Source organism: Anabrus simplex, chromosome 5 (assembly GCF_040414725.1).
Source record: "Anabrus simplex isolate iqAnaSimp1 chromosome 5, ASM4041472v1, whole genome shotgun sequence".
Taxonomy (NCBI): Eukaryota; Metazoa; Arthropoda; class Insecta; order Orthoptera; family Tettigoniidae; genus Anabrus; species Anabrus simplex.
In genome coordinates this window covers 257,334,448-257,361,282 of record NC_090269.1, presented here as the reverse complement: position 1 = coordinate 257,361,282, position 26,835 = coordinate 257,334,448, and the positions used below count along the sequence as shown (strand labels likewise).

The 26,835-nt window shown below is 40.4% G+C and overlaps 1 protein-coding gene across 1 annotated transcript in view; it reads left to right on the top strand.

The window, feature by feature from the left end:
- The window catches only part of LOC136873963 (uncharacterized), a 199,216-nt gene that overhangs the window by 32,152 nt on the left and 140,229 nt on the right, over positions 1-26,835 (top strand). The window contains exon 3 of the mRNA XM_067147361.2: positions 13,308-13,488. Within this exon, the coding sequence (XP_067003462.2) occupies positions 13,308-13,488 (181 nt within the window). The remainder of the gene's footprint in view (positions 1-13,307; positions 13,489-26,835) is intronic.

Here is a 26,835-nt window from a genome sequence, read left to right as displayed (position 1 = left end):
TCTTGGATGAAGTCAGCCAGGTTTTCATCCAAACGCTGTACACGATAATAGTACTTCTGAATCAGAGATGACCTCGCGCGGGCGGGAATAAAATTTGCAAGCAAATTGCATGAAAATCTTCAATAGATGACTGTTCGGCTATGGCTCTTACTATTTTGTCAGAGAGAATACCAATTGCATAAGGATAGATAATTTGCAAAATTTGACATGGAGAAAGAGAAAACACAAGGGCATGATCCTGAAATTCAACTAGAAATCTTAAAAATGAAATTACGTCACTGGTGGTGTTAACGGAAAATTTAGAGATACCTCTGAGCAACATTGCCAATGGATGAGGCAAGCTACTGAACCCGGGTGACATAGTAGGCAAAGGTTTCAATGGCAAGGAAGTTAATTCCGAACGGATGTTACTCAACGATGCACGGCGTTCAGATTCGTTGTCCAATGGGGCAGGGATAGTTTGAGCAGCAACGGTTATCCTATTGACTTCTCCCTTGGGAGGCGCTTCCTCACTACCTGCATTCACTGTGGTGGGTAGGTCGCTTTTGGGAGGAACTTCCCCAGTTAACAATTGAGTGACCTTGCTAGATAATTCAGACATATTTTCAAGCAGCGTACTAGCTTCCTTCTTCTGAACGTCATTCAACTTTAGAGACAACAGATCGTTAACTCTATTTGAAAAATGAAACAGCCTAGCTTGCACACGCTTAATTTGATTGGGAGAAGGATCATTTTCATCAAAAAACTAACTACAGAAGCTAGCCCAGTAATATTCTCCGTGATCGTGGAAAGAGAGTCGTCAATTTCTTTCTCTCCCAAATTGGGGATTGAAATGGGCAAATCTAGGGACTCTCTAAGCTTGTTTGTGTCTACTGCAACCGTGCCTCCAGATTGTACATTTCTGATAGTTAACTCATAGATCAACTCCTCCTTGCGCAAATAGTTAAGATGGAGAACATCGCGAGGTCCGGGCATGATGACAGAACAATTTTGAAAAACTCAAAAAAAAATTCCAGCAACTGAGAAAATTGTTAGAGTTCGGAACAAAACAATGTTTAGCCGTCAAAAGGGGCTAAATTGAGACCCATTCAACCATGCTCTGCTACCACTTGTTACCGTGTTTTTGTGGTAGTTATGCGTGAAAGAAGGTGCGGGTGTGAACGGGTCTCAAACTACTAAAGTAAAATTAATTTAAAATTTAACAAGGTTATATTTTCTTTTCGAAAACAAAGAAATAACAAGCATGGCAGGTACAAAGTAGCAAGTCAAAGGGTAGTTACAATATTTACAGGATTTGGGCTTCGAGCCCTGAAAACACAATGCTTGGGCAATCAGCTCAGTTTTACCCCAAACACAAGTTCCAACAGAGGGGCAGAAAACCCCATTCATGCCTAGGAGCCCTAGCTCCAAATTACACTGAAAAGCCTCCACGAGGCATACAACACTCGATTTACAAAAGAGCCACTCGCTCTCAACTTTAAGCCTCTCAAAGGCCACACCGAACTCCACCTTCAAGTTGTCCTCACTGGACATAGACACAGGGGTAAAATACCCAACCTACTGAGGTCTATTAAATGAAAAGGGGTAATTACATGACCTCTAAAATAACAATTTGAGAGGAGGCGATCTGCACTCCTAATACACTTGTTTTTAAAACTTAATCCGGCTCTAGGCCACTAATGCAAGGGCTAATCCCATACTACAGAGGTGACTTCAGAAAAGAACAACTTGTTTTACGTTAACGAAGAATAGGTTGAGAAAATAAGTTCACCTTAAAACAATATGATTAAAAGATAGGATAGATACCAGTTTCTTTACATTTTACGGAAGGTTACATAATGGAAAAACTTCGGACCCGCCCCGAGAGTTAAACTGCTGATCTAGCAAAGAAAGAAGTTATTAATTGGCCATTACCTTGTTGTTGACCGCTGCCGAAGAAAGAGGCGCTTCCCGCCCCCTGCTAGGTACTTTACACACAGAAAGATGGAACAGAAGTGGCGCAGAGACCCTAAAATCAGCAGTTTATATACTCTCGCGGAAGGTTCTAGGTGTTAGGGGAATGAAAACACCCTCCCACAAACTTTTTATTGGGTAGGATACAGCAACATATTCAAGTTGGGGGAAGATACCTATGATTGGTCAGAAATTAATAACGGAAATTCGGGATTGGTTAAATGCAAAACCAGGGGAAAGAGAGGGGTATACAGCCAACTTAAACAATAACAGAAAGAAATTTAACAAAGAACAAACTTTTGAAATAAAATTTTCTCCAAAGAACAGTTATTTTTCTTCGCACTAGGGTGCACTATTGTAGTTCTTCAGTAGTGTCCTCTAGAAGAGAAAGTTCACACTTCTTACTTCAAGCAAAACAAAAACACATCAAAAATGACACAGTTCAAAAACTCCAAATTTTCCACGTAGTGACATCTTCAGTGAAAGTAGAAAATTAATACCGTCAATAAAGTTCAGACTTCCTCCAGCAGAGGAGTTTCAACTGGCGCACATTTTAAATTAGCGGCGTGGAGGTGTACCGCCCGGTACAATAATAATAATAATAATAATAATAATAATAATAATAATAATAATAATAATAATAATAATAATAATAATAATAATAATAATAATAATAATAATAATAATAATAATAACCTGTTCGTCAATTTTAGCCACTTGATAAGGTTCACTGTTTCCCTCTGTGAATGCTTTATTTTCTTACTTTTATAATATTCATTTTGGTGGATTTGTTGTGCTGAATAATGTTTGGAACAGCAGAAAATATGAAAAAATATTCAAAGTGTACGCTATATATAGCGCAGTTTTTCACTGGAAAAGTGTAGGATTCGCGATTTTTAATTAAGCCTACCCATAGCTAATTTAAGGGCTGCCTGGCTGAGGTAGTAAAGGGGTGCTCGGTTAACTCGGGACGTATATTCGATTGCCCGTCATGAGGTCACACATTTAAGAAACGAGATTTCCACTTCCGGAGCTGCACATGGCTCTGAGGTTCCTGAGAACCAGGGTAATTCCTGGGGGCAAAGGCGGCCGGGCGTAGAGCTAACCACGGATAGTGGAAGCCCTTACTTTTCACCCCTCCAAGGGCCTTCACGGTCTCTATGCAGACTTTGCTTTTATAGCTAATTTGAACTGTACGATTTTTTTATCCTGAATATTCTGCTCTTACTAATGTATTAATTAATAATTTTACTTGCCGTTGCTAGTCTTTTCAGAAGATGGAAAAACTTGTCTCTGTTTGTGTAGGATTAGTGTTTACAATTAGGCGAGGCACTGAGCACCATCGACTGCATTTATTCTTACAAGCGCTCATTTTCAAACATGCAAAATTACAAACATGTACAAATGTAATATTCAAAACTTATAAAATAAATATTCACTTGAATAAACATATTACAGCTGTTTAATATTGTCAAATCAAAGCTCACAAGATATAAAACAAGCGTTTACTCGAAGCTAAACATGACAGCTCTTTACTCTGTTCCAATATGGCTGACACTGGTCATGCGCGTTAGAATTTGGTGCACGCATTGGACCGAAGTTTCCTTTCTGTATGCTTCCTGTTCTGTGATAGGACTGAGCCGGGATCGAATGCGCCAACTTGGCCTCAAATGGCCAGCTCTTCTGCCTTCTAACTACTCACCCTGTCCGTAAAATTATTATTATTATTATTATTATTATTATTATTATTATTATTATTAACGTTATACAGCCAATTATGGCTACGAGTACGCACGATACCTGCCTTTCCTCGACCTTACGCTTACACTCTTTTCTTTACATTCCCGCCGGAGGTTTTTCAACCTCTTGCACCTCCTCTGTTGTTCTCCCACTGATCTGATCCGTAGTTTAGCAGGTCCGCAACTTTATTTCTAAAATGTTTTCTCACGTGAATTTCAGCTGACTTTATGCTTCCTTCCTGTAGGTCTTTGCGCACCTCTCTCAGTCAGGGAGGATGGGTTTTCCAATTCTCCTGAAACTCAAGTATCTTATATGCCAATCTTCCTGAGTTCATTCTCTTCAAATGCCGTAAAAGATGAACCTTAGAGCCACAATATTGCTGAAAGCAAAATCGAAGACAACTTTGGCATTTTAGTAAAAAAAACCTCACCTAAGAAATGTGACTCGCTAGACATTACGTGAGGATAGCCCGCTATAACTTCCGTCAAGTACCATTTATGTATTTTCTGAGGATGCAGCTTCTCGTATGAAATCTTTTCAATACTTTCCATTAGTTTCATACGTCACTGCAGCTGTACCATAAATGTTACCCTTTCCGTCACCATGCTTGCTGGCTTTCTGCTTTATTTTTATACATGCTGATGTTCCAGGCAAACATAGTATGTATTCCTTAAGTTTGAGCAGATTAAAATGTTAACATCACAGTTTTGGAGAAACTGAAAGTTCTAACCCATTTCTGTGAGCTTCAATTCATCCAATTTGTTATAGTTTTAATTACTTATTTATTGAATATCGTCCATCGACAACAAATCTACTTCAGTCTTTAAATTAACGTATGAAATGATGTTATTGGCTGAAGTTTCAACCTCCGACCACAATAAACTGTTCCTTGGCAATATATCTAGTTGAATTGGTAATGAGAGGAACAGTTTTCTAGCCAAAGATCCATATATGACATGCTAGTGCTGTAGAACGAAGTCCAAACATTCACTTAGAAACACACGCAGTTTAGAAATTGCTACAAAATATATAAATAGAGTTTTAAGAACAGTTTCACAAAGAAAATCGAGGACACTTGGCGAATATTTTCAGTTGCATCCGGACCCTTAGACAAGGTGTAAAATCGTTAATCACTTAAGGATAAAAAAAGGAGGTATGGTAGAACTAATCAACCTCCTATTTTGTAATGTGATGGATTTATTTTTCCTGTGGATCAGTGGTAAAGTATCAGCCTCTGAATCCCGAGATAACGGGTTCAAACACGGCAGAGATTGTCGGATTTTTGAAGGGCGGGAAAAAAAGTCCATTCGACACTTGATACCGTACTATGTCGGCATGTAAATGGTATCTGGTGACACATTTGATGTTCACCCAACAAAATTAATCAAAACTTAGCCATAGACGCCCAATAGAGATTCGGTGCTCTGCCATCTAGTAGACCTACAGTAAAACGGAACGTCGAAATTGACGACTAGACAGCCAGATGGCGTCAAACTTAAATGCCCGCATGTAGCAGCTAGGGCCCTACCATTTCTTTATTATTATTATTATTATTATTATTATTATTATTATTATTATTATTATTATTATTAATTTCTATGTTCGAATGCAACTCCTTGTTGGACCTTAGATGGGATGTAAACCCTTCTAACGCTCTCATGGGTACTGATATCATTCCGAGGAACTTCCTTTTCTTTCCTTACCTTTCCCTCTGTCAGGGAATCTATTTTGACTTGGCCTGGACTGAGTAGCTCAGACGGCAGAGCGCTGGCCTTCTGAACCTAACTTGGCAGGCTCGAACCTGGCACAGTCCAGTGGTATTTGAAGGTGCTCAAATACGTCAGCCTCGTGTCAGTAGATTTAGTGGCACATTAAATAACTCCTGTTGAACAACATTCCGGCACCTCGGCATCTCCGAAAACCGTAAAAGTAGTTAGTGGGACATAAAAGCAATAACATCAATTATTTTGACTTTGGTCTCAGAGGCGCACAGACACTCTAGTTTTGGCTACTCCAGAGTAGTGTTTCACATTTACCTTGAAGAAGATGGATCTGGATTTGTAGATATCATGGCACAGTTTTAATGCCTTTTCCATTTTCCCCGCTCGTGATCTTAGTGTTGGCTTCTCATTATCACTGGGAGTAAGGATCTCACTTAGGTATTTCAATTTTTTACTTTTCCTCACTTCTCCGAACGTTGTTACCATCCAGCGGGCTTTCCGTCTTCTCTCATTCCATATACACTGTCTTTTCGAAGGAGATACTTGCAAGGAAGGGAACCCAACTGTTATCGCTGAGTTTTGAACGAGACCAGTTTACTTATGTTTCAGGACATCGGAAACGACGTTTGGTGCGATTTGACGTGCTATGGACCGCTGGAAGTGCAAGGATGGGAAAGGAAGTATGGAGCGCAAAGAAAGGAGTAGACGCGAAACCGGTCTGCTAGTTACGTACTAGAGGTGGATGTGACCTGGTGTATGCATAGGCTGTTACAAAATGAAACCAGCTGTGATCGTTAAGTTGTTAGTGGATTTCTTCGGCATTTCGGATGAAAACCCAACTACGGTAGATCGCATAGTCTTCTAACAGATTAGAAAACAGACACTTGATGAAGACGATTTTGTTGAAGAGTATTGAACTCTTATGGCAGATAAAGAAGTCACCGATGAAGATGATAATGAAAGTGATTTTAGGGATAATCCAGCGATAAATGATACGACTTCAGAAAGCGGTCCAGCATTATGTGGCAGTGACGAGAGCAGTGGTTCCTCGTATTATACATCACCACAAAAGAAGATTAAAACAAAATTTCCTGAAGGTTACTTGGCTGATGCTTACAAAATCTGGACGAAGCAGGGAAGAGGAAATGATCGTCCACAATGGTTCCCTCCTGGAGTAGTCCTATACATATTCCCTAGAGTCAAATTCACTACCGTAATGGCACAAAAAAGACAAATAAAAAACAACACAGTTTTGCCAAAACTTCGAAAAGACGCTGGAACATGGCAGGAAAAGGAAGGTGCTACAAGCAAGAATAAATAACGAGGTAAGTGATCAATTCATTGCAATGCGAAAACAACATGGAATTACACTAAGTAGCCAAAAGTCATGGGAAGACACTGAATGTGGTGTTAATAAGGAGTTGCTCTTCCACTAGCCATCAAAACGGCAGCAATACGGTGAGGTATCCACTGTACAAGGTGTTAGAATCGTTCTGAAGGATCAGGACCCACGTATCTTGCACTGCTACCCACAATTGGTCTTGTGTAGTTGGTTCGGGGTTCATGGAGCGTATACTAGCATCGACAACATTCCATAAATGCTCTAATGGATTAATATCGGGGATCTCGAGGACCAATCCATGGTCGTAATTTCACTGGAGTACTTCTCCAACCCCCTGCGTGCCAGAAAAAATGTCCACATAACATGCACCTGTCAGTGCTCCCTGCAGCCGGACAATGGGGCATAATTGCGACCATGAGAATGCCACCCGGTTCAGAACTCCTGCCCGGACACAACCTTGTTGATACGCAGGATACATACTCTAGCTTCACGGGGCATACGCCACACACTCACGCGTCCATCAGCTCGATACAACTGGAACTGGGATTCATTGGACCATACCACACACCAAGCCGCAATTGTTCTATGGTCCATTGCCGATGTTCGCGGGCCCATGCACGTCGCTGAGCTCTGTGTCGAGGTGTCAGCAAAGGGACACGAGTTGGTCATCGGCTGGTGAAGCCTTTGCTGTGCAGTTGCCTCATTACAGTCCCGGTAGGAATGGGTTTCTGACTCCCAGCATTCAACTGGGCGGTGATCTGACTCGCAGTAGGCCGTCTAGGGCCTAGTATGGTTCGCGACGTGTTGCCATTTTCACGACACGGGTGTCAGTGACAGACTACTCAGCTACGCCGCAGCTAGCCGCAACACTCAGGGGTTATACACGACAAGTTTTCTCATGGGACACCCCTTCCCGTGACTTTCGGCCACTCAGTTTATATACCATCAAACGCTACGAATCTGGGTGACGTCGTTTAAAGGCACAAGGTGGTCCAAATAACACCTTAACATTCAAAGCTTCCAAATAATGGCTGCAGCGGTTCAAGAGAAAGAACAAGATTGTTTCTCGCAAGATCACGCAAAAGTTGGCAGCAAATTTGTTGGTGAAGCTACTGATATAGAGGAGAAAACTGATGAGTTTGTTACGGAAGTAAGCCGTTTCAATGAAGAGTATAATTTTACACCAGAGCAGATAATTAACGTAAAGAGAGATATTCTGGGAGAACTCTTGCCGTTAAGGGAGCAAGGACGATTTATGGTACCGTGGGTTCAGCTGCAGCAATCACCCTTTCATACATTATAATGCCTGTTATTGTAATGGAAGGCACACACACGTATGTTCTTGTCTCGGAACCCAGTGGGATACCAGCAAGCGTGAAACTTGAATTACCCAGTGCGAAAGCATATGCTAGCAGATCACCAAACATGGTAAAACGGAATTTGAAAGTTCATGGAGCAGGTGTTAAGGCCGGAATAGATTGAATTATTCTTTTGGTTGATTCTTGGTCAGCAAATAAATATGGTCCTCTATACAATAAGACAATTCCAAAAGATGTTGAATTTCACAAGAAGCTGATTCCTGCAAAATGTACTGGATTGGTACAACCAGCGGGCGCTTTCTTTTCCCGTCCATTCAGAAGTATGGTATGGTCCATCCAACGAGCTAGAATAACATAGAGAGGCGGAAGCGCTGCCTGGGTGAAGCTAATAGAACGAACGTCCGCCATGTTTCCTGTGGTCACACAAGCAAGGGAGCATGGCTCTTGAATGGAGAAAAGTGTAGAAAATACGCACTTAGAATAACTTGGGCTGAATTAAAGAGCGTTAGCCGAAAGCTTTAAAGCATTAAAAATCATAGACTGCGAATACCACCACTTTATCACATTGCGGCACGAGGCCAACATCACGATCAGCTGTTTGTAGGTAGTTCGAAATCGTTGCAATTTGACATACGAATAGGCCTCGAAATCGGAACAAGAGCGTTACCCTGCTTGGTTGTTGTGGTTAAGCGTAAATTACAATAAAAACCGTGGACATAAATATTTATTTCAGAAATCCTTAAAATGAAAGGTACCTACAATAGTTTACAACCTCATTCTGATCATATTTTAAAAGGTATTACTTCCCCATGAGTACTGTCTTTATTTATTTATTTATTTATTTATTTCTTAATCTGTTTACCCTCCAGGGTTGGTTTTCCCTCGGACTCAGCGAGGGATCCCACTTCTACAGTGCTCTGGAGCGTGGGATTTTGGGTCGGGAGATACAACAGGGGGCACGATCACTAACTCGTCCAACCGGCCGCCCTTGCTATGGTGAACAGGGGCCTTGTGGAGAGATGGGAAGTTTGGAAGCGACAGACAAGGAAGAGCCGTGGGCTTACGTTAGGTACCATCCCGGCATTTGCCTGGAGGAGAAGTGGTAAACCACGGAAAACCATTTCGAGGACGGCTGAGGTGGGAGTCGAACCCGTCTCTACTCAGTTGACCTCCCGAAGCTGAGTGGAGTCCGTTCCAGCCTTCGTACCACTTTTCAAATTTCGTGCCAGAGCGGGGAATCGAACCCAGGCCTCCGGGGTAGGCAGTTATACTCACGGTAATCACTACACCACAGAGGCAGTCCATGAGTACTGTACCACTATAATTTTTTCTTGTAATTATTTATTACAATATAGAGGGCATATCATTTTTTCCGATTACCATATCATACTGGGGTTACTAGCTGAAAGCTAACATTGAAAGTTGTCCATTATGAAGTGTAGCCTAGTTTTAAATACCAATGCAACTGACATCTCCAATAAAGGCTGCATAAATTTCACAAATATCAGTAAAATGCTGTATTTACCATGCTTGGTGTACGTTTGACCGAAATAGGTGACTTTTCGCGGTTACGTTTCCTTGGCGGTGGGCGCTCCATTTTCTTTGTTTGTAAATGTCAAGGAAAACTGAATAGGGTTAGAACGGCATTTGCCAGTAACCGCCGTTGGTCATTTGTTTCATACAGGTCATCTTCGAAATGTACAGAGCGTAAGCGACTGTATTTGTTGGAATACCATTTTTATCTTTTCGTCCTCACAACCTATTGTTCCGTCAATCCCTTGTTCTTTAAAGGAAATCTGAATTATAATCCGATAAATAATTACCGTGGCTATCAGTACTTCCGCTGTGTAAGCATTAAAATGGATTTCATTACAAACAGAAATTACAAAAAGTGATCTCGCCTATCATTCAGTAATACTTATTTAAAATACGATATATCCTTGGTTTTATTACTCCGATTAGTACAACCGTACACTGAGCATACGGCTAGCATTCTTGAAAGCGAGAATTTATCTTTTCACCTCTTCAAAACTTACGAAAACTTACGAAATTAAATTGCCATGCACAATTTCCCTGTCATCTCAACACATGTTCTCGCTCCAACGCGCTTTGTTTTGACAACCGTTAACATGGCTGCCCTTTATCAACTTGCTTCCGCAGGGAGCGCTGATGTCAGGCATACAGCCCCTCTATGTTATTCTAGCTCGTTGGGTCCATCGCAGATACGATAGTGTTATCGTCCACAGTTAAAGTGTGGGAAAGAGAACAATGCCCTCGCATTCAATCGTTTGTGCACTTCCAATATTCGGCAAATACATGAAAATAACTGATGCGATTTGCTTTCTTCAAATGTAGTTACACCGATGAACAAAAATATCCAGGGTCATTTCAGACACCATCCGAACACTTTTTCGAGATTGGTTTTGAAGAAGAATGTTTCAAAGATTAATGTGTTCAGCTTGCCTTAATTCGATGTGCTCACTGTGAAAGATGTTTATGTCTAGACCACGGATTAATTATCGACTTCCATGTCTATTGCACTTGAACTGCCATGGGTGCGTAATGTATTTTATTTCCAGTATTTAAACGTTATTGAATGAATTTTCTCGCCCATCTACGATATTCAGCCGCGCTTGGACTAATCTGCACGAGGATTCCTGTCTTTATGTGTACTCATAGTCTATATTTGGCAGCTCGTAGCTCCTATGTTTCTTGCCCATAACAGCTGTAATTCGCATGGTATGCATATTTAGATATTGTCTATTCAACACACTATATAGATTTAAAATGTGTGCGACAGAAGTTGGGTACCCTTCCTTGTTAGTCCGGTTTTTGCACCTATTTGTTGCAGTATTTCGATCTAATTTATTGCCGTTTTTTGGGTTATGTGCAAGAAGCACGACTTCGTCAGCAAAGGCCAGGCAATCAAACGTACTACTGTTGGGAGATCAGAAGAATGCACATGCCCGGTGAGGCACGGGACGAAGGTGTTTTCACCAGCAGAGCCAGTGACGCAATGGTTACCATAGCAACTCCGCTACTATCCAGGAGACTTTACATTATCCTCTACTGGCAGTTCTTCGCTCTTGTCAGTTGTAATCCAGCAAACTGCAAAGTGTCAGTCAATGTTTTCGTGTAGCAGATACGAGCAGATAAGAGCGGATCTGTCTGGGCAGAACAGGAAGTTCGTGCTTGCATGCCACATTCCTCATTCTTGCATTCTTCTCATCTCTGTACAGTACCAGTGTTCTTCGAGCCAATTCTGACTCTGTGCTGGATGTTGTTCTTCGTTAATGTTTTCCAACATTCTCTGGCGACATTGTCCAGAACACAATTGAACAGGCGCGGGGAGAGATTATCACCCTGTCTCAGACATGTTTGAATTTCAAATATTTCTGAGAGCTCATACATGAACATCACTTGAGAGTATGTAGCTATGAGTGTTTGCTGAATCAATGCCAGGGATCTATCGTCGATTCCAAATTCTTTGAAGATGATGATGAGCGTACCCCAGCCTACTGAATCGTAAGCCCTTTTTGTTTAATTCACGAAGAGCCAGAAGGTAATTCTGATCAATGATTAGAGGATACTGGTACTCTCTCGACTGTTTATCCAGGTGAGCTACAACTCCTTTTCTTTTCTATTGGCTTTACGTCGCACCGACACAGATAGGTCTTATGGCGACGATGGAACAGGAAAGGACTAGGACCGCGAAGAAGCAGCCGTGGCCTTAATTGAGGTACAGGTCCAGCATTTGCCAGGTGTGAAAATGGGAAACCACGGAAAACAATCTTCAGGGCTGCCGACAGTGGGGTTCGAACCAGCTTCTACTCTATGCTGCAGTGCCTTCACCAATACCTAGTACGTAATGGGGAGGAGAGAAATGCCTCTGTATTTACGGATATCCTTCTGAAAGGGATAAATGGGCGCGTATTTCCACTCCTTTGAAATTTCCTTCGTTGCCCAGGTATTATTATTATTATTATTATTATTATTATTATTATTATTATTATTATTATTATTATTATTATTATTATTATTATTATTATTATTATTATTGCTAGTGTTTTAACATCGCATTAACACATCGAAGGTTTTCGGCAACGCACGTATAGCAAAGTGATAGGATTAGGAAGATAGCGGCCTGGCCCAGTATTTATATATATATTTTTTTTTTTGCTAGGGGCTTTACGTCGCACCGACACAGATAGGTCTTATGGCGACGATGGGATAGGAAAGGCCTAGGAGTTGGAAGGAAGCGGCCGTGGCCTTAATTAAGGTACAGCCCCAGCATTTGCCTGGTGTGAAAATGGGAAACCACGGAAAACCATTTTCAGGGCTGCCGATAGTGGGATTCGAACCTACTATCTCCCGGATGCAAGCTCACAGTCGCGCGCCTCTACGCGCACGGCCAACTCGCCCAGTAGGTATTTATATTACTACTATTATTATTATTATTATCATGATTATTATAATTATTTTGAATCGATATCGGTCAAATATGGACCACGTAAACACAGTAAGTTTATTATATCAATTTTCCTTTGCGTCAGTTTTATTTATTTATTTATTTATTTATTTATTTATTTATTTATTTATTTATTTATTTATTTATTTATTATTACTTTTTTATTTTTATTTTTATTTTTTTTTTATTTTTTTTCCATCGTCTTGCTTGCAGGTTCTTTCATTTCATCCGCCCAATGTTGTTTCTTCTTGGTCACTGTTTCTGATTCCTGGGACCCTTCAAATGTCAGTATAATTGTTTCTGAATGTAGTTTCGTCGTGGATGCTTTTTCATTATGTTCATTTCTTACAGGTCCTTCTTGCTCATAAATAACCATTTTTCATATGAGTAGTCTATTCTATTGGACTTGTTAAAATAGTTAAACATTTTAGAGAGCCTGACGCCGTTGATCCTTGAATTGTGTCCCAAGAAATCAATCTGTTTTCGTATGACGTCTGATATCATGCCGCATGTTTCCTGGACCCGAGGATTTTTCTTAAGATTGTTCTTTCTTTCTTTCTTTCTTTCTTTCTTTCTTTCTTTCTTTCTTTCTTTCTTTCTTTCTTTCTTTCTTTTCGATTTCATTGATGTAATTTCTGGTTCTTAATCATAAGCATTCTGAGCGTATAGGCACTCTGTTGGGTCAGTTACTATTATTATTATTATTATTATTATTATTATTATTATTATTATTATTATTATTATTATTATTATTACTGTTGCAGCCTATACAATACGGGCAGGACAATTGCAACATAGGCCTGATGACGTGGACGACACTATTGCCAAGGCCCTAGAGAGACTACGAGAATCGATGTCAAAAGGCATCCCGGAGCTCCAATTGCCTGTGCTGGACCCACTCAACATCCACCACTTTGACCTCAACATCAGTAGTGAGCTAGCCACGTAAGTTTTCGTCATACCATTAGCTTAGACAGACTTCAAATGCAGCCCGTGAGGTGACAATGGAAAAGGATTAGGAAATAGAGGGAGTAGTGTGTGTTGAGACACATCCGTGCGTTTTATTCCATATACGCATTTGGGGCGGCGGGGTTTATGGGCGAAATTGAATGAATTTATTTATTTATTTATTTATTTATGTATTTATTTATTTATTTATTTATTTATTTATTTATTTATTTATTTATTTATTTATTTATTTATTTATTTATTTATTTATAGCACAGTTACATTCATTAACGGGCTATGGTGGAAGGAGTAACAAACATTAGGTAAAGCACTCACGTCAATGTTTTATTTAGTACAGCAAGAGACTCACACATAAAATACGAATTATGTAACACATGATCATGTGCTCATGCGACAATCAAACCTGTCGTAGCCCCCTTCGGTATTTTCCGCAAGAAATGAGTCAGTTAGACCGGAGACCTCCCAGCCGGCCTGAGGGCATGCGGCGGCCTCCCCTTCAATTGTGCTTTTCGTCTAGTGACTCCGTAAACTTTCTGGAAGGTAAAACTAGAAGGTTCCTACTCCGAACGCATCTCTTCATCACCAGGTAAATTAAAACAGGCTCGCCGCGAACAGGTCGTCAGTGTAGTGTTGTTGAAACAGAGAGTGAGTGTTGAGAGAATCCTCGTGGTGAACTGTTGCAGCAGTTGTTGTTCTTCTTCTTCTTCTTCTTCTTCTTCTTCTTCTTGATGAGTGTACCGTAGTATTGTTGGAGAGTAGCTGAGTTGATGCTATTTTATTGTCAAGTGATACGTGTTGAGCAGTTCAGTGTGTGGATCGGCCACGTGAATTGGTTGTGTGTGTTATCGCCATCGTCTGAAGACGAGCAGTGGTCGTGCTCCGTGGTAGTCACAGAATTGGGTTCGAACCTCTCTGCATGTATCTGCTATGTAAAGTGACGGTGATGCGTGCCGAGTGAAAGGTGAGAGCTGTCAATCAAGATTACGGAAAGGTCGCCTGTTCCAGGTAAATACCACCAAGCTGGAGATCGGAAGTGAGGGCTAGACTCTTTGTAAATAGGCACTAATTAGTTCATTCATTGCCACGTATAATTGTGTCTGCGTGCGTGCGTGTTGTCTGGGTCATCCTAATTTAAATTAGTCCAATAAACAGTCAGTGTTTTATCCGTAACAATATGTAACTCTAATGCTTAGTTTCATCGACAGTCGTTGATACTTGCTAAATTGGTTTAGGATTCAAATTAACAAAAAAGTGTACTCCATCAACAAAATGTACACCTCAAACAAGTTTTTTACCATCTAGATTCCTGAGAAATTATGGAAGAAACATGCACATTTTCCGTAATTAATAACATGACTACTTTGAATAATATATTTAACTTTCAAGCCTACGGAAAAATCGACGCATTTTTGTTAGAGTATCAGTCTATCGAACCTGGAAATCACAGTATGGATCTCAGTATTGCGTTACGTCACTCTGTCCTTTAATGCATGCTCTGATCTTTCATTGCATGCTGTCCACCAGGCAGTTGAACATGTCCTGCTCTATTTCGTTCCACACTTCGATAGCACCCCTGTGGAGGTCGTCTAGGATGAGAGGTAGGTTCCTGCATATTGATGCTTCCTGATTCAGCTAGTACCAGACGTATTGAACCCATAAATCTACGAAGAAAAAAATTAATAATTCCAAATATTTATTTCAGCTGCAAACTTTTTGAGAGTAGCCGTGTTTTTATTTCAAGAGCCTCGCTGTCTCGTGGGAACGAACTCTCCGTGACGAGCGAGCCACGAGCTCGTGAAATGCCGGGATACTTCGGTGTACCTCGAGTAATGGATAACTTGTCAATTTCGAGAAATCCTACATAACGAGAGGTTTTGGTAAATCCAGGAATAAAGGATCTACATTATTTATAAACCATATGTGAAAATAGAATCCCCAGGGTAAATGTAAATGCAGTTAAGCCTGGAGAAAAGTTTGCGTCTTGCTCCCGAATTAGCGACACGTGCCAAGGCCAATGGATGACGAAAAACCCGCGAAACGCCAGGGCAGAAATAATTCATTTCGCCCGTTGCAAGTATGGGAAAAATATGAAATTAACACCGTAAGGAATCGTAAGTCTGTCCGAAGTAATGGAATACATTTCAAGAAAATTGGTCCAGTGGATGTGGAATTAGCAGATTACATAACCAAGCCTCGTGTAGAGGGTGGCGTCCCTCCCAGAGGGTATAAAAGAAACCCCCTCAGCCTATTTTACGCATTCGGTCTGATGGTCTGAACGGCGAAGCCCACGTCACTTGTCTGCAAGAAAGTACGGGGTTTTGTTCTCAAAGTACTCTGTTATATTTTCGTGGCAATGGTTCAGATTGAATATTAAATGGAAGGTGATAGAAATTTTCCTGAACTGCCGCCGATGAAAACTGTGAAGGTTTAAATATTTGGTTAAAATACGTAGCTGAGTTTCTCTCCGTATTACAAGTGTATGTGTGTTTAATATTTGTAAAAGGGAAGTCTGGAAGTTACCAGTGAGGTCTGATTGTCTTATCTGTTTGGAACACCTGGCTAGTAGTAGCTTGAACGGAAGCAGAGCCCTGGGAAAACTGTGGCAGTCGCCATTTGAGGCGCGTGCTTGTCGCAGGTTAAACGCCAAGAAAGTGCGGTATTTGCGGTGTTAATCGACACCGAGTGTAAAATTTTTAGCTTAAGTTTTATATATATATATAAGAAGATGTCAAATGTAGCCATGGAAGGCTAGGCACGAGGACATCTGGCTCAATGCAGCCAGAAATCCAGCATGACGACTATGATTGCATGTCTGTAAATATATTTGTATCAATGTTGTAGTTAGAATTTGTTTGTCCCAATAAATGTTCAGTGCGTGTGTTGAATTTCTATTTAATAATGATCAGGCGAAGGTATTCCATTTCTGGTCGTCGTGTGAAACTCTTCAGGGCTGTAAAATTCGCGTCGAGAAAGTATAAAATAAATAAATAATGTGTTAATTTCTTTGAGATATTGTTCAAATTAAGTAAAATTAGGAAGGTGATAACGATCATGTAGTCGTGGTGAATGTCTTAATTTCGAATATCGTATGAGTTCAGAATTTTTTTCGAAATAATAATAATAATAATAATAATAATAATAATAATAATAATAATAATAATAATAATAATAATACCGTAATAATAAAAATAATAATAATATTTGCCGCGGGATAAATTTTTCTGTATATTTAACAGTTTATTCAGTAAGGTTTGCGCGTGTCTCGAAATCCAGTGAAGTCTGATAAAGTTACATTTATTCATGGGAAGGTAATTTTGTGACATCGTGTATGTCGGTGATATGGGAAATCACGGTGTGTTGTTGTATTCCTGAGGTCCGAAAGTTGTAGTAAAAATAAATGAAAAAGGATTTTTATAAAAGTTGTTTGTCACGAGAGGATTGAGGTTTGAAAAGTCTTGAAACAGAAGAAATGGATTGATGGCGAAGAATTTATATATGTTGAGATAAGAGTGGTAATGATGTTGAAGGCAGAGGAAGCCTGTATTTCATGTGTAATACCGCCGTGAGAGGCGATGAGGATGAATTTTTGTGACAGGCTATATTTCTTGATGGCGAAGAATTTTTGAGACAGGCTGTATATTAAATGTGATATTTCTGAGGCAGGCTGTAATATATTCCGCTTACAATCCGGGACAGCTGACCGAGTAGATTTTGGGTCGAGATGAGTATTGTGTGATGCACAGTAAGATTTCAAGTTAAAATCCCCAGTGAAAAACAATTTCTGTTGAAGATTGTAACTCTTGGCAGTTAAATCCAAGTGACTAGTTTATGTAAAGTCACCATAATGAATATTATAGTATACGACCTCAAGGGTAGAAGAGTATTCTGAATACACGGTTGGTGTTATTTGAATGTAATGACAAATTTCCACTCAGTAAATTTCATAATCATGAGACGATGATTTATCATTAAATCGGAAACATTGTGGGATGAGATATTGAACGTTCTTAAAGCGATAGTTTGGCTATGTATACTCATTGAATTTCGCTTCACTGGATAGTTTATGGATATGGATATTTGGAATAGTGAGATGGTAGGCGATTTGAGGGACTCACCCCAGAATTATAGTGTGGATTTTTGCGCTGGTGATGATTACTGTTTTGGCGATATTCACGTAATGTTAGACGTGTGTTGAAAGTCATTATTATTTTTCCAAACTTCATTTTGTATGTCGAGATCGTGTTTGAGTTATGGATTGCTTACCACGCGTTATTTATTTCCAATTTCACGTTTTATTAACAAGATAGGAACTTAGTTGCATTTCCCGACTTGCGTTAATTCTGTGGCAAGATTTGTTTCAATTTGTGCTATTAGTTTCGACAAGGTTTACAGCTAAAATACCTAAGAGTGTGTTTGAAGTTACGATTTCGCCTGACATTCTACAGGAAGCGTAGATAACCCAATTTCCGCTCGGCAATAGATTTAGGAAGTCACATGTTATCCTAGGAGTATACTGATGATGAGACGTCCTAGTTCACGCTCAACGATAGGTTTAGGAAGGTGTGCGTATGTACATAGATGTTAGTGTTAGGGTGTGTATCCATTAGGTAGGCCCGACGATAGGTTTAGAGTGTATATACTCAAATCTTAGATTAGGTGTTTTTGCGAAGTGACTTGAGCGATGGTAGTGTCTGCAGTAGTGTATGCAATGCGAAGAATGTTGCTAAGTAATATTGATGCCATGTTTTGCGCAAAGCCTTTACTAGCTGGAAAGTGTTTACCTAAGATTATGGAACTACTAGTGGCATGAACGTGAGGGTTGTCCAATATTGGGTACTGAGCTAACGGTAATTTGAATATTACTGCAGTTCTCCACGCGTGTTTTGGGTTAACTTCAGTATTTTATTTTATTTGCGGACTTAATTGTTTTGTCGTTCTGACGTCCGTTTGCTTTGCTAGTGTGCGTGTTGACACTCAGCTTATTTGTGTGAGATTTGAGTTACGAATGCGGGTTCGATTCGTCAGCCGGTAATATATTTTATATTTCAATTTGTTTCGTTCTTTCATTTTTATACGTAGTTGATTGTGGTCGATCAATAACTTTGTAGCTAGTTTGTTGGGACAAACAATAAGTAGATGGATCTGTAATGATAGTCGTTGTTGTAAAGGAAATAACTCTTGTATTTTATTTTACCATGTGGACTTCTAATTTTATTAAGCGTAACGTAACCATTTATAACCTGAAAGTTGGTTTTATAATAAGATTTTTCAAGTGATTTACCACTTTTATTTAACTTCAGTGTTTGGCATTTCTTCTAAATGCGTGATAAATAAGTGTTTCCTGCATTTCGCAGTTTTGTTCCTTCAGAACGACATAACGTAAGGTCCTCTCGGATCGTGTTGTTGTTGGTTCCTTCTGAACAGCTGTTTGGGTGATGCACGTTTCAGCATCGGGATTAGTTTATAGCTTAAGGGTGTCACGAGATGACAATACATAGTGGAATTTTATTTTCAATTGTGAATGCTGCTGTTAACTTGTAGTGAACACCATGCTTTCCAGTAATAGTTCGCAACCTATCCAAAGCAACTGATCAATTTGGTTCGATTAATGGTCCATTCGGAGGGTGTTTCCATATTAGACAGGGTATTTGACTGGTGGATAATCTTAATTAAGAGTAAATTTGGAACTCGATTTGTTGAAGGTCAGATTTTCCACGGATTGTGTGGATTAATTATCAGTTATCATCTAGATCAATAGGTGCCCGATTTTCAGGTTGTCTTTTCACTTTTCAGTTTCGCCGTCCACTAATCTGTCATACTTCTACTTTTCCCCGAAGAAAATTCTTCGATACTGTAATCAATTAAACTAACGCCATGCAATGTGACTGCGTTTGAAACATAAAATAGTTACTTTTTTCTTGATCAAGGATTTTATATAAATGATTTTTTGTGCAGTTAATTGATTCAATAAAAGTTAGTAAGCACATATTTGCTCCTCATTTCAAGTAGTTAGGCTCCCTTCTGAACTCCCCAAGATTTAAGAGTTCGATATTGCTCTACTGCAGCAGCTGTGGCCGACCAGCGATGGAATGATAAGTTAAAGGGTTCAATATTATATTGCATTCATGTCAGCAGACACTGCAGGTTATTTCTTACGATTGATTTGGGCCTCCATGAGTAAGATGTTCACAAGATGGGAGCGGTGCACGCTCGCGCTGTCTTGCAGACCGAATCTATCGGGGATATGATGCCTGTATGTCCAACCAATAGGCAGGAAGATTCTGTCCCGGTATTTTACAACTGTTGTAGTGTCCTCAACAATGATGTGCGGTGTCCGATATCCATACATAATCCCAGACCAAAATGTGATGGACCCGCCTCCGTGCTGGATCCTTGAGATGGAGTACAGGACCCGTATGGCGTTACTTTTCTCTCTCTCTCTCCCTCTCCACACCCTTCTTCGGAGATTATCGGCTGTCAAATTGTCATCAGTAAAGAAAACCTGGCGCTATGTTGCACCTGATGCCATGGTGCTGAGGTATGTCTGCAGATGGTCACCAAGGAACTCTGGAGTATACGAGGGCCCTAAGAAGACGCGTTCAGCTTGTCTGAGTAGACACATCCCACTCAGTTGCCACAACGAAAGCATTACGTAGCTCTGATACTGACCATGGATAATCATGAACATTTTGCATCATATACAATAGCTGTTAGGTTCATTAAATAAAAATGACCAATATCCCGTTGAAATTATATATCTTCACTATTTATTCAGAAGAAAACAGGTACTTACATACGTCATCCATTTTCTCTTTCAATGCATACACACACTACTCTCTAACCCAGACATCTCTCTCTGCTGCCAATCCTGGCATATTAAATTGAATTTAAATATATTACCAACTCAACATCCTCCCACCTTGAGTTGTAGGAACAATTCAACGCATCATTTATCCACATTACAATTACAATTTATCCACTTGATCAATACTAAATGACATTATTTAAAGAGAAAAAAGTTGAATTTTCTATACACATTTCAAAACACCAAGATTATCTCTCCCCTGTTCGTCTTTTTGGAACTCAAAATAAAAGAACACTTGAGAAAAATGTCACACGAATTTCCTAGAACTTTCCTAAGCATTTGCTTGAGAAAACCTATCACCCTGTCCCACCAACCTCCCCACCATGGTGCAGTGGGTGGATTGAATTCCCATTCAATCTCATTTTGCATAACTATATTCAGCAATTTTATCCCACTGAATCGTCTCCAAGGTATAACAAACGCCATGAAAATTCGTCCCATTGTCACTGTAGACTATTGCTGGCCTTCCATGTCGGGATTCAAAGCGTCTAAAAGCTTCGAGGAATGTTGAGGCAGTCAAAGATATCACAAGCTTCAGATGGACCGCACGAAAAACAGCACACGTGAACAAACAGACCCAGGCTTTCTCTCCTCCTCTCAAAATCAAGGGTCCCGCTAAGTCTACCCCTTATATCTCAAAAACCGAAGACTCTCTGACCCTGTCAACGGGTAGATGAGCCTGTTCCGCTTCAAGATGTTTCCATGGTATCTTTGGCAGACAACATATGATGCGATTGCACTTTTCACCGTTCTTCTTCCACCGAGAATCCATTATTTCTGTCGGAACCCACTGAGTAGAATCTGTGTTCCAGCATGACAAAATTCTTTGTGTTTTCCCTAATGCGAGCACGAACTAAAGCATGTTTTTCAGGAATGATAATAGGCCAGCGGAAAGCGTAATCATCCCGACATGCTGAAGGCATAGTCTTCTGCAGATGTCACATCGAGTGGATATACCCTCTGCACCGGTCTCACGAGTTCTCCTTGTGCAGTCTTCAGACGAACAAGTCTCACAACACCACCATCTTTATTTTCAGTCTCATCACTCCCTCGTCATCAGTTAAAACACAGAGTGTGCTAAATCTCTCGTCCTTTACATCAACAAAACACTCCTTTTGTATGAACTTTATCACAAGTTTCTCCGCACTTGTCGTCTCCTCAACTGTTAGTTCTGAATATTTTCTAGTCAATTTTTGCTGTCCACAATTGTACGGAAATCTCAAGATACACTCCATCATAAGAACTATTTTTCAAAAACTCGAGAAATAGTCGAGGTGCCACTCATGCGTATTCGACTTATTTTCTAATGTGGTCATAGTGTTGACTTTTTTATTTTTTCTTCAAACTTCTTGTAACTTCGGAGCAGGGCCATTGTGTAGGGGATTGTTTCAGACATTTCCGTCCCTCCGACCATCTTTGTCACAGTAAATGCTTTGGATCACATCCTCTTGATGCCAGGTCGTCTGGATTCATGGTTCCAGGAATATGTCGCAACTGTTCGATTCTGGATCATTTTCGGATTTCTTGAACTCTGTTCCATACGAAAGTTCCCCAAGGTTCGTCCAATTTTATCCAAGATAACACTGTCGATGAGTCACTCCAATAATGAACAGTAATTTCTTTTGACGTTCGTGGTGGTAACACTGATGTGGCAAGTCTAACACCTACAGTAGCTGCTAATAATTCCAGACACAGTATGGTGATACTCTTTTTGGGTGCTACTCGTGTTTTCGCTTGTGTAAATCGTAGATCCACGTTATCAATCCTCTGTACTCGCAAGAATATAACTGCGGCATATGCGTTTTGACTAGCATTGCAGAATATATGTACACAGATATCTTCAACCGATGGCAGGCTTCCAATCAGACATCTAGGGATCTTAATCTTAGCCAGGTGAGGTAGTTCTGCACAATTGTCGACAGTCGGGGAAAACTTGTAACTAATTCGTACGCTGTAGAACCTTATATCAAAATATATATAACCAGTCAATTATTTCCCCAGAAAACTTCTTCAATTCTATTTTTGGAAGCCTGTATTTATTTGTTTCAGGTACAGCCACAGCCACAATGGTATTCAAAAATCATGTTGCTTTGGCCCTACAGCACAAGAATTTACGTCTATACTCACCGGTTGATTCTTCCTCATCTGCTATTCGATCAACCTCACAATTATCATCTATCATCTGTTGAAATACTAATCCATCTAAATGAGCGATAGTATCATACCTTTCTTGAAGTTATACCTGAATTTCTTCCGCGTCTGGTTCACCGTCTTGTAATTATTCCATAACCTAGTTGTATACCCGTGTAAATAACCGCCGCTTTACGGTCCTTACTTTCGTGAGGTTTTCCATCTTCTTTCTTCGGGGAGTACTTCAGTGGTGTTCACGCAACATTAGTACCATGGTTACCGCTTGCATCGCCAATATCTACGCACCGCATGACTGTCCTATGTTTAATTCTCGTAGATGACTCGCAGAGGACGTGATCGAGCGAAGCACAACGCTACCACCCACTCTACTTAGAACTAGACCATCAGTGAGCAAAGGGGGTCTGGGGGCGTAAGCCCCAGCGGCCTTTAGCCTCTAGTTACCTAAGGAAACACCATTGGTCTGCACTGGTTAGGGTAGGGCCTGGGCAAGACCATTGGTCTGGATTGGTTTGGGTAGGAGCTGGACAAGACCATTGGTCTGGATAGGTTAGGGTAGGGTCTGGACAAAACCAGTGATATGAGGACAAGCAAAAGGGGTCTGGGGGCCACTTAAGCGGCCTTAGACCTCTAGTTACCATTGGTCTACACAGGTTGGGGTAGGGCCTGGACAAGACCATTTGTTTGGATTGTTTTGGGTAGGAGCTGGACAAGACGATTGGTCTGGATAGGTTAGGGTAGGGTCTGGACAAAACCAGTGATATGAGGACAAGCAAAAGGGGTCTGGGGGCGTAAGCCCCCAGGTTAGAGCCGCTTGAGTGGCCTTAGGCCTCCAGTTATCTGAGAAAGCACCATTGGTCTGCACTGGTTAGGGTAGGGCCTGGACAAGACCGTCAGTTTGGATTGGTTAGGGTAGGAGCTGGACAAGGCGATTGGTCTGGATAGGTTAGGGTATGGTCTGGACAAAACCAGTGATATGAGGACAAGCAAAAGGGGCCTGGGGGCCACATAAGCGGCCTTAGACCTCTAGTTACCATTTTCTGCACTGGTTAGGGTAGGACCTGGACAAGACCATTTGTTTGGATTGGTTTGGGTAGGAGCTGGACAAGACCATTGGTCTGGATAGGTTAGTGTAGGGTCTGGACAAAACCAGTGATATGAGGACAAGCAAAGTGAGTCGGGGAGCGTAAGCCCCCAGGTTAGAGCCGCAAAGCGGCCTTAGGCCTCTTTGGTTCATTCCACGTTAAGAAAACAGCATTGCTCTTATGACAACAGGGTTGCCATATCAAACGGCTCTGCGCAACACAATCACGGGGAAACGGCGGCACATAGATCTGTGAAATTCAATATTTAACTTCAATATAACAAGCGGAATAAACTAAGCTGCAAATTATTTGTATGGACTAAAGGGGACGGGGAGTTTACAGGGGTTATTTTTGGTTTGTACATAATCAGAGTTAAACTACGGCACATAAAAAAAACCAGCATTGAAGTGTAAGATAAATCGGCGGAGAAAATATACAAATAATATTGTTTATGGGCTCGAAGTGCGAAGGATGCATTTAATTGCATTTAATAAATTTCCCCAGACGAGCTGAGTGGCTCAGACTGTTGAGGGGCTGGCCTTCTGACCCCAACTTATCAGGTTCATGGTATGGTGGTCCGGTGGTATATGAAGGGGCTCAAATACTTCAGCATCGTGTCAGTAGATCTACTGGTACGTAAAAGAACCCCTGCGGGACTAAATTCCGGCGCCTCGGCGTCTCCGAAATCCGTAAAAGTAGTTAATGGGCCGTAAAGCAACTATTATTATTAATATTATTATTATTATTATTATTATTATTATTATTGTTATTATTATTATTAAACATTCCCAGGCAACGCGGAGTACTATTGTGCTGTTGTATCGCTTACTAAAAGACAATATTAAAAATTAAATTAAATTACAGAAAACAGCGGTAATTAAAATGCGCTTAAGAAAGAACAGCTAAATAACAAAACCAAGCACATCAAAACACATGTATCAGTATAAGTTATGCCATGACTTATCGCTGCACACCACAGCATTAAAATCTTCAGTAACAACTTCGGTAGAGTACGAAAATAATAGAACACACACAAATACTATGCAATATACAACCAAAGTAAAATTATCTGCCATTAGACAACAACTTTATGGTACTCACCGAATGTTACTTCCTTGCCACTGCAGGCTGAAGTTCCCTTATCATTCTGAATCAGACGAAGATTCACTGCCAACAGCAATGATGAAGGGTTCCATTTCGTCCTGGATCAAATCAGATTTCCACATGTCCGCTTCAATATAAGACGTTCTCACCCATAACGCAAATAAATCACTATTAATGATCACTATTTAAGTTAAAAGAAAGAAATCACACACGTAGGCTAATCATATAACACTCACTCTACAGAATAAAATTAGGCCTCTACACTGATATAAAGGCTGAAAAACACACGCAAGAAATAAATACCGTAAACGACATATCTACTAAAGAAATCACGGTATTAATGTCAAAAGAAAGAAATCACACAAGTAGGCTAATTAATCACATAACACTCACTCACCACAAGACAAGTTCGCACTGATATAAAGGCCAGAAAACAGACGCAACAAATGAATAGTGTAGATGACTCTACAAAAGATCACAGTATTCATGTTAAAGAAAGAAGTCACACACATAGGCTTATTCCATAACTATCACTCAATACAAGACAAGTACGCTTTGATTTACAGCTTAAAAACACAAATGCAATAAAGAAACATTGTACGTGACATCACTACAGAAGTGAGCTGCCCGCGGTTCACAGATGCTTGCAAAGAGAAGTGTACTTGTACCAAAGCGACATAGAAGGCAAATGAAGCAAGACAACGAAGCGATGGCTGTTCCCGCCATTGTACTTCCTCCCTACGAATGTATTTACGAAAAATAAAATGTTATATAGTTATTTTAATATCTGACGGGCAAAAATGCCTCATCTTTCTTATCTATCTTTCATGGTACATTACAAAGTACAGAATAATATCCCTTAATCACGAGGAATTATGGGTATCTCAAAGGGGGTATGTTTACTCGTTGTAGGCCCGTAAGAGCAATACTGTTTTCTTAACGTGGAATGAGCCATAGTTACCTGAGGAAACACCATTGGTCCACACTGGTTAGGGTAAGGCCTGGACAAGTCCGTGCTTTTTTTTTTACTGCGCGTGTCCGCAACGCTGTGTGCTTCTAATTACTAATGGCAATGACGTAACAACGCATTTTACGACAGCCAATAACAACGCGCGTAGCCATTCCAGCAATGGAAAATGGCGTACACTACTCTTCGTAAGGTTATCAAAGTAAATGTACTTTTAGGGGCGGGTTGGTGGGTACCTGGCCATGGCAAAAGACACATCTCTTCTCTAAAAGGAATTCCAAGTAAGTTTTGCATGCTTTATTCTACATCACCTCCTTACAAAATTTGCGTGAATACGACTGAAGTTTTACCGAGTCTTCTGATATTAATGATGTCCTGTCACGGTCGTCAGTAAATGTTAGGTTCACCAATTAAAATGACAAACACCCCGTTGAAATCATATATTTTCACTATTTATACAGAAGAAAACAGGTACTTATACGGAGTGTTAGGGGTATACGTGCAGATATTTTGCTAGTCGGTAAAGAAAAGTACATCTCATAACACATACTAAGTACGTTTTACCCTGTCATATTAGTTTCTCTATAAACGAGCCAAATATTTCAGGACTTAATGTGTTTTGAATTGCCGTAGTAGGAAACGCTTGTTATGTCATACTGTCATCGTGTCGTTGAGTCACGTGTTCAACTACAGTAGCCGAGTATAAGAGTTGTTGAACCTGTTTGCTATCGTAGGCCAACGCATGTTGGTGTGCTACTCCCCTTTTCGCTGGGGAAGAGGGGTGACAGTCCACGTGCGAGAGGAGGTCATGCTGTACTCGTAAACCGGTCTAATAATAATAATAATAATAATAATAATAATAATAATAATAATAATAGGTTTCACGTCCTACTAATTACTTTTACAGTTTTCGGAGACACCGAGATGCTAGAATGTTGTCTCACGTGACTTATTTTACATGCTACTAAATCTACTTATGCGAGGATGACGTATTTGAGCACCTTCAAATTTCACCGGACTGAACCTGATCGAACCTGCCAAGTTGCGATCAGAAAGCCAACGCTCTACCGTCCAGCTAATCAACGCGGCATTAAAGCATCCGTTTCACCATATTTAAGACATTATACACCCGTTGAGATCCATAGTTATAAACG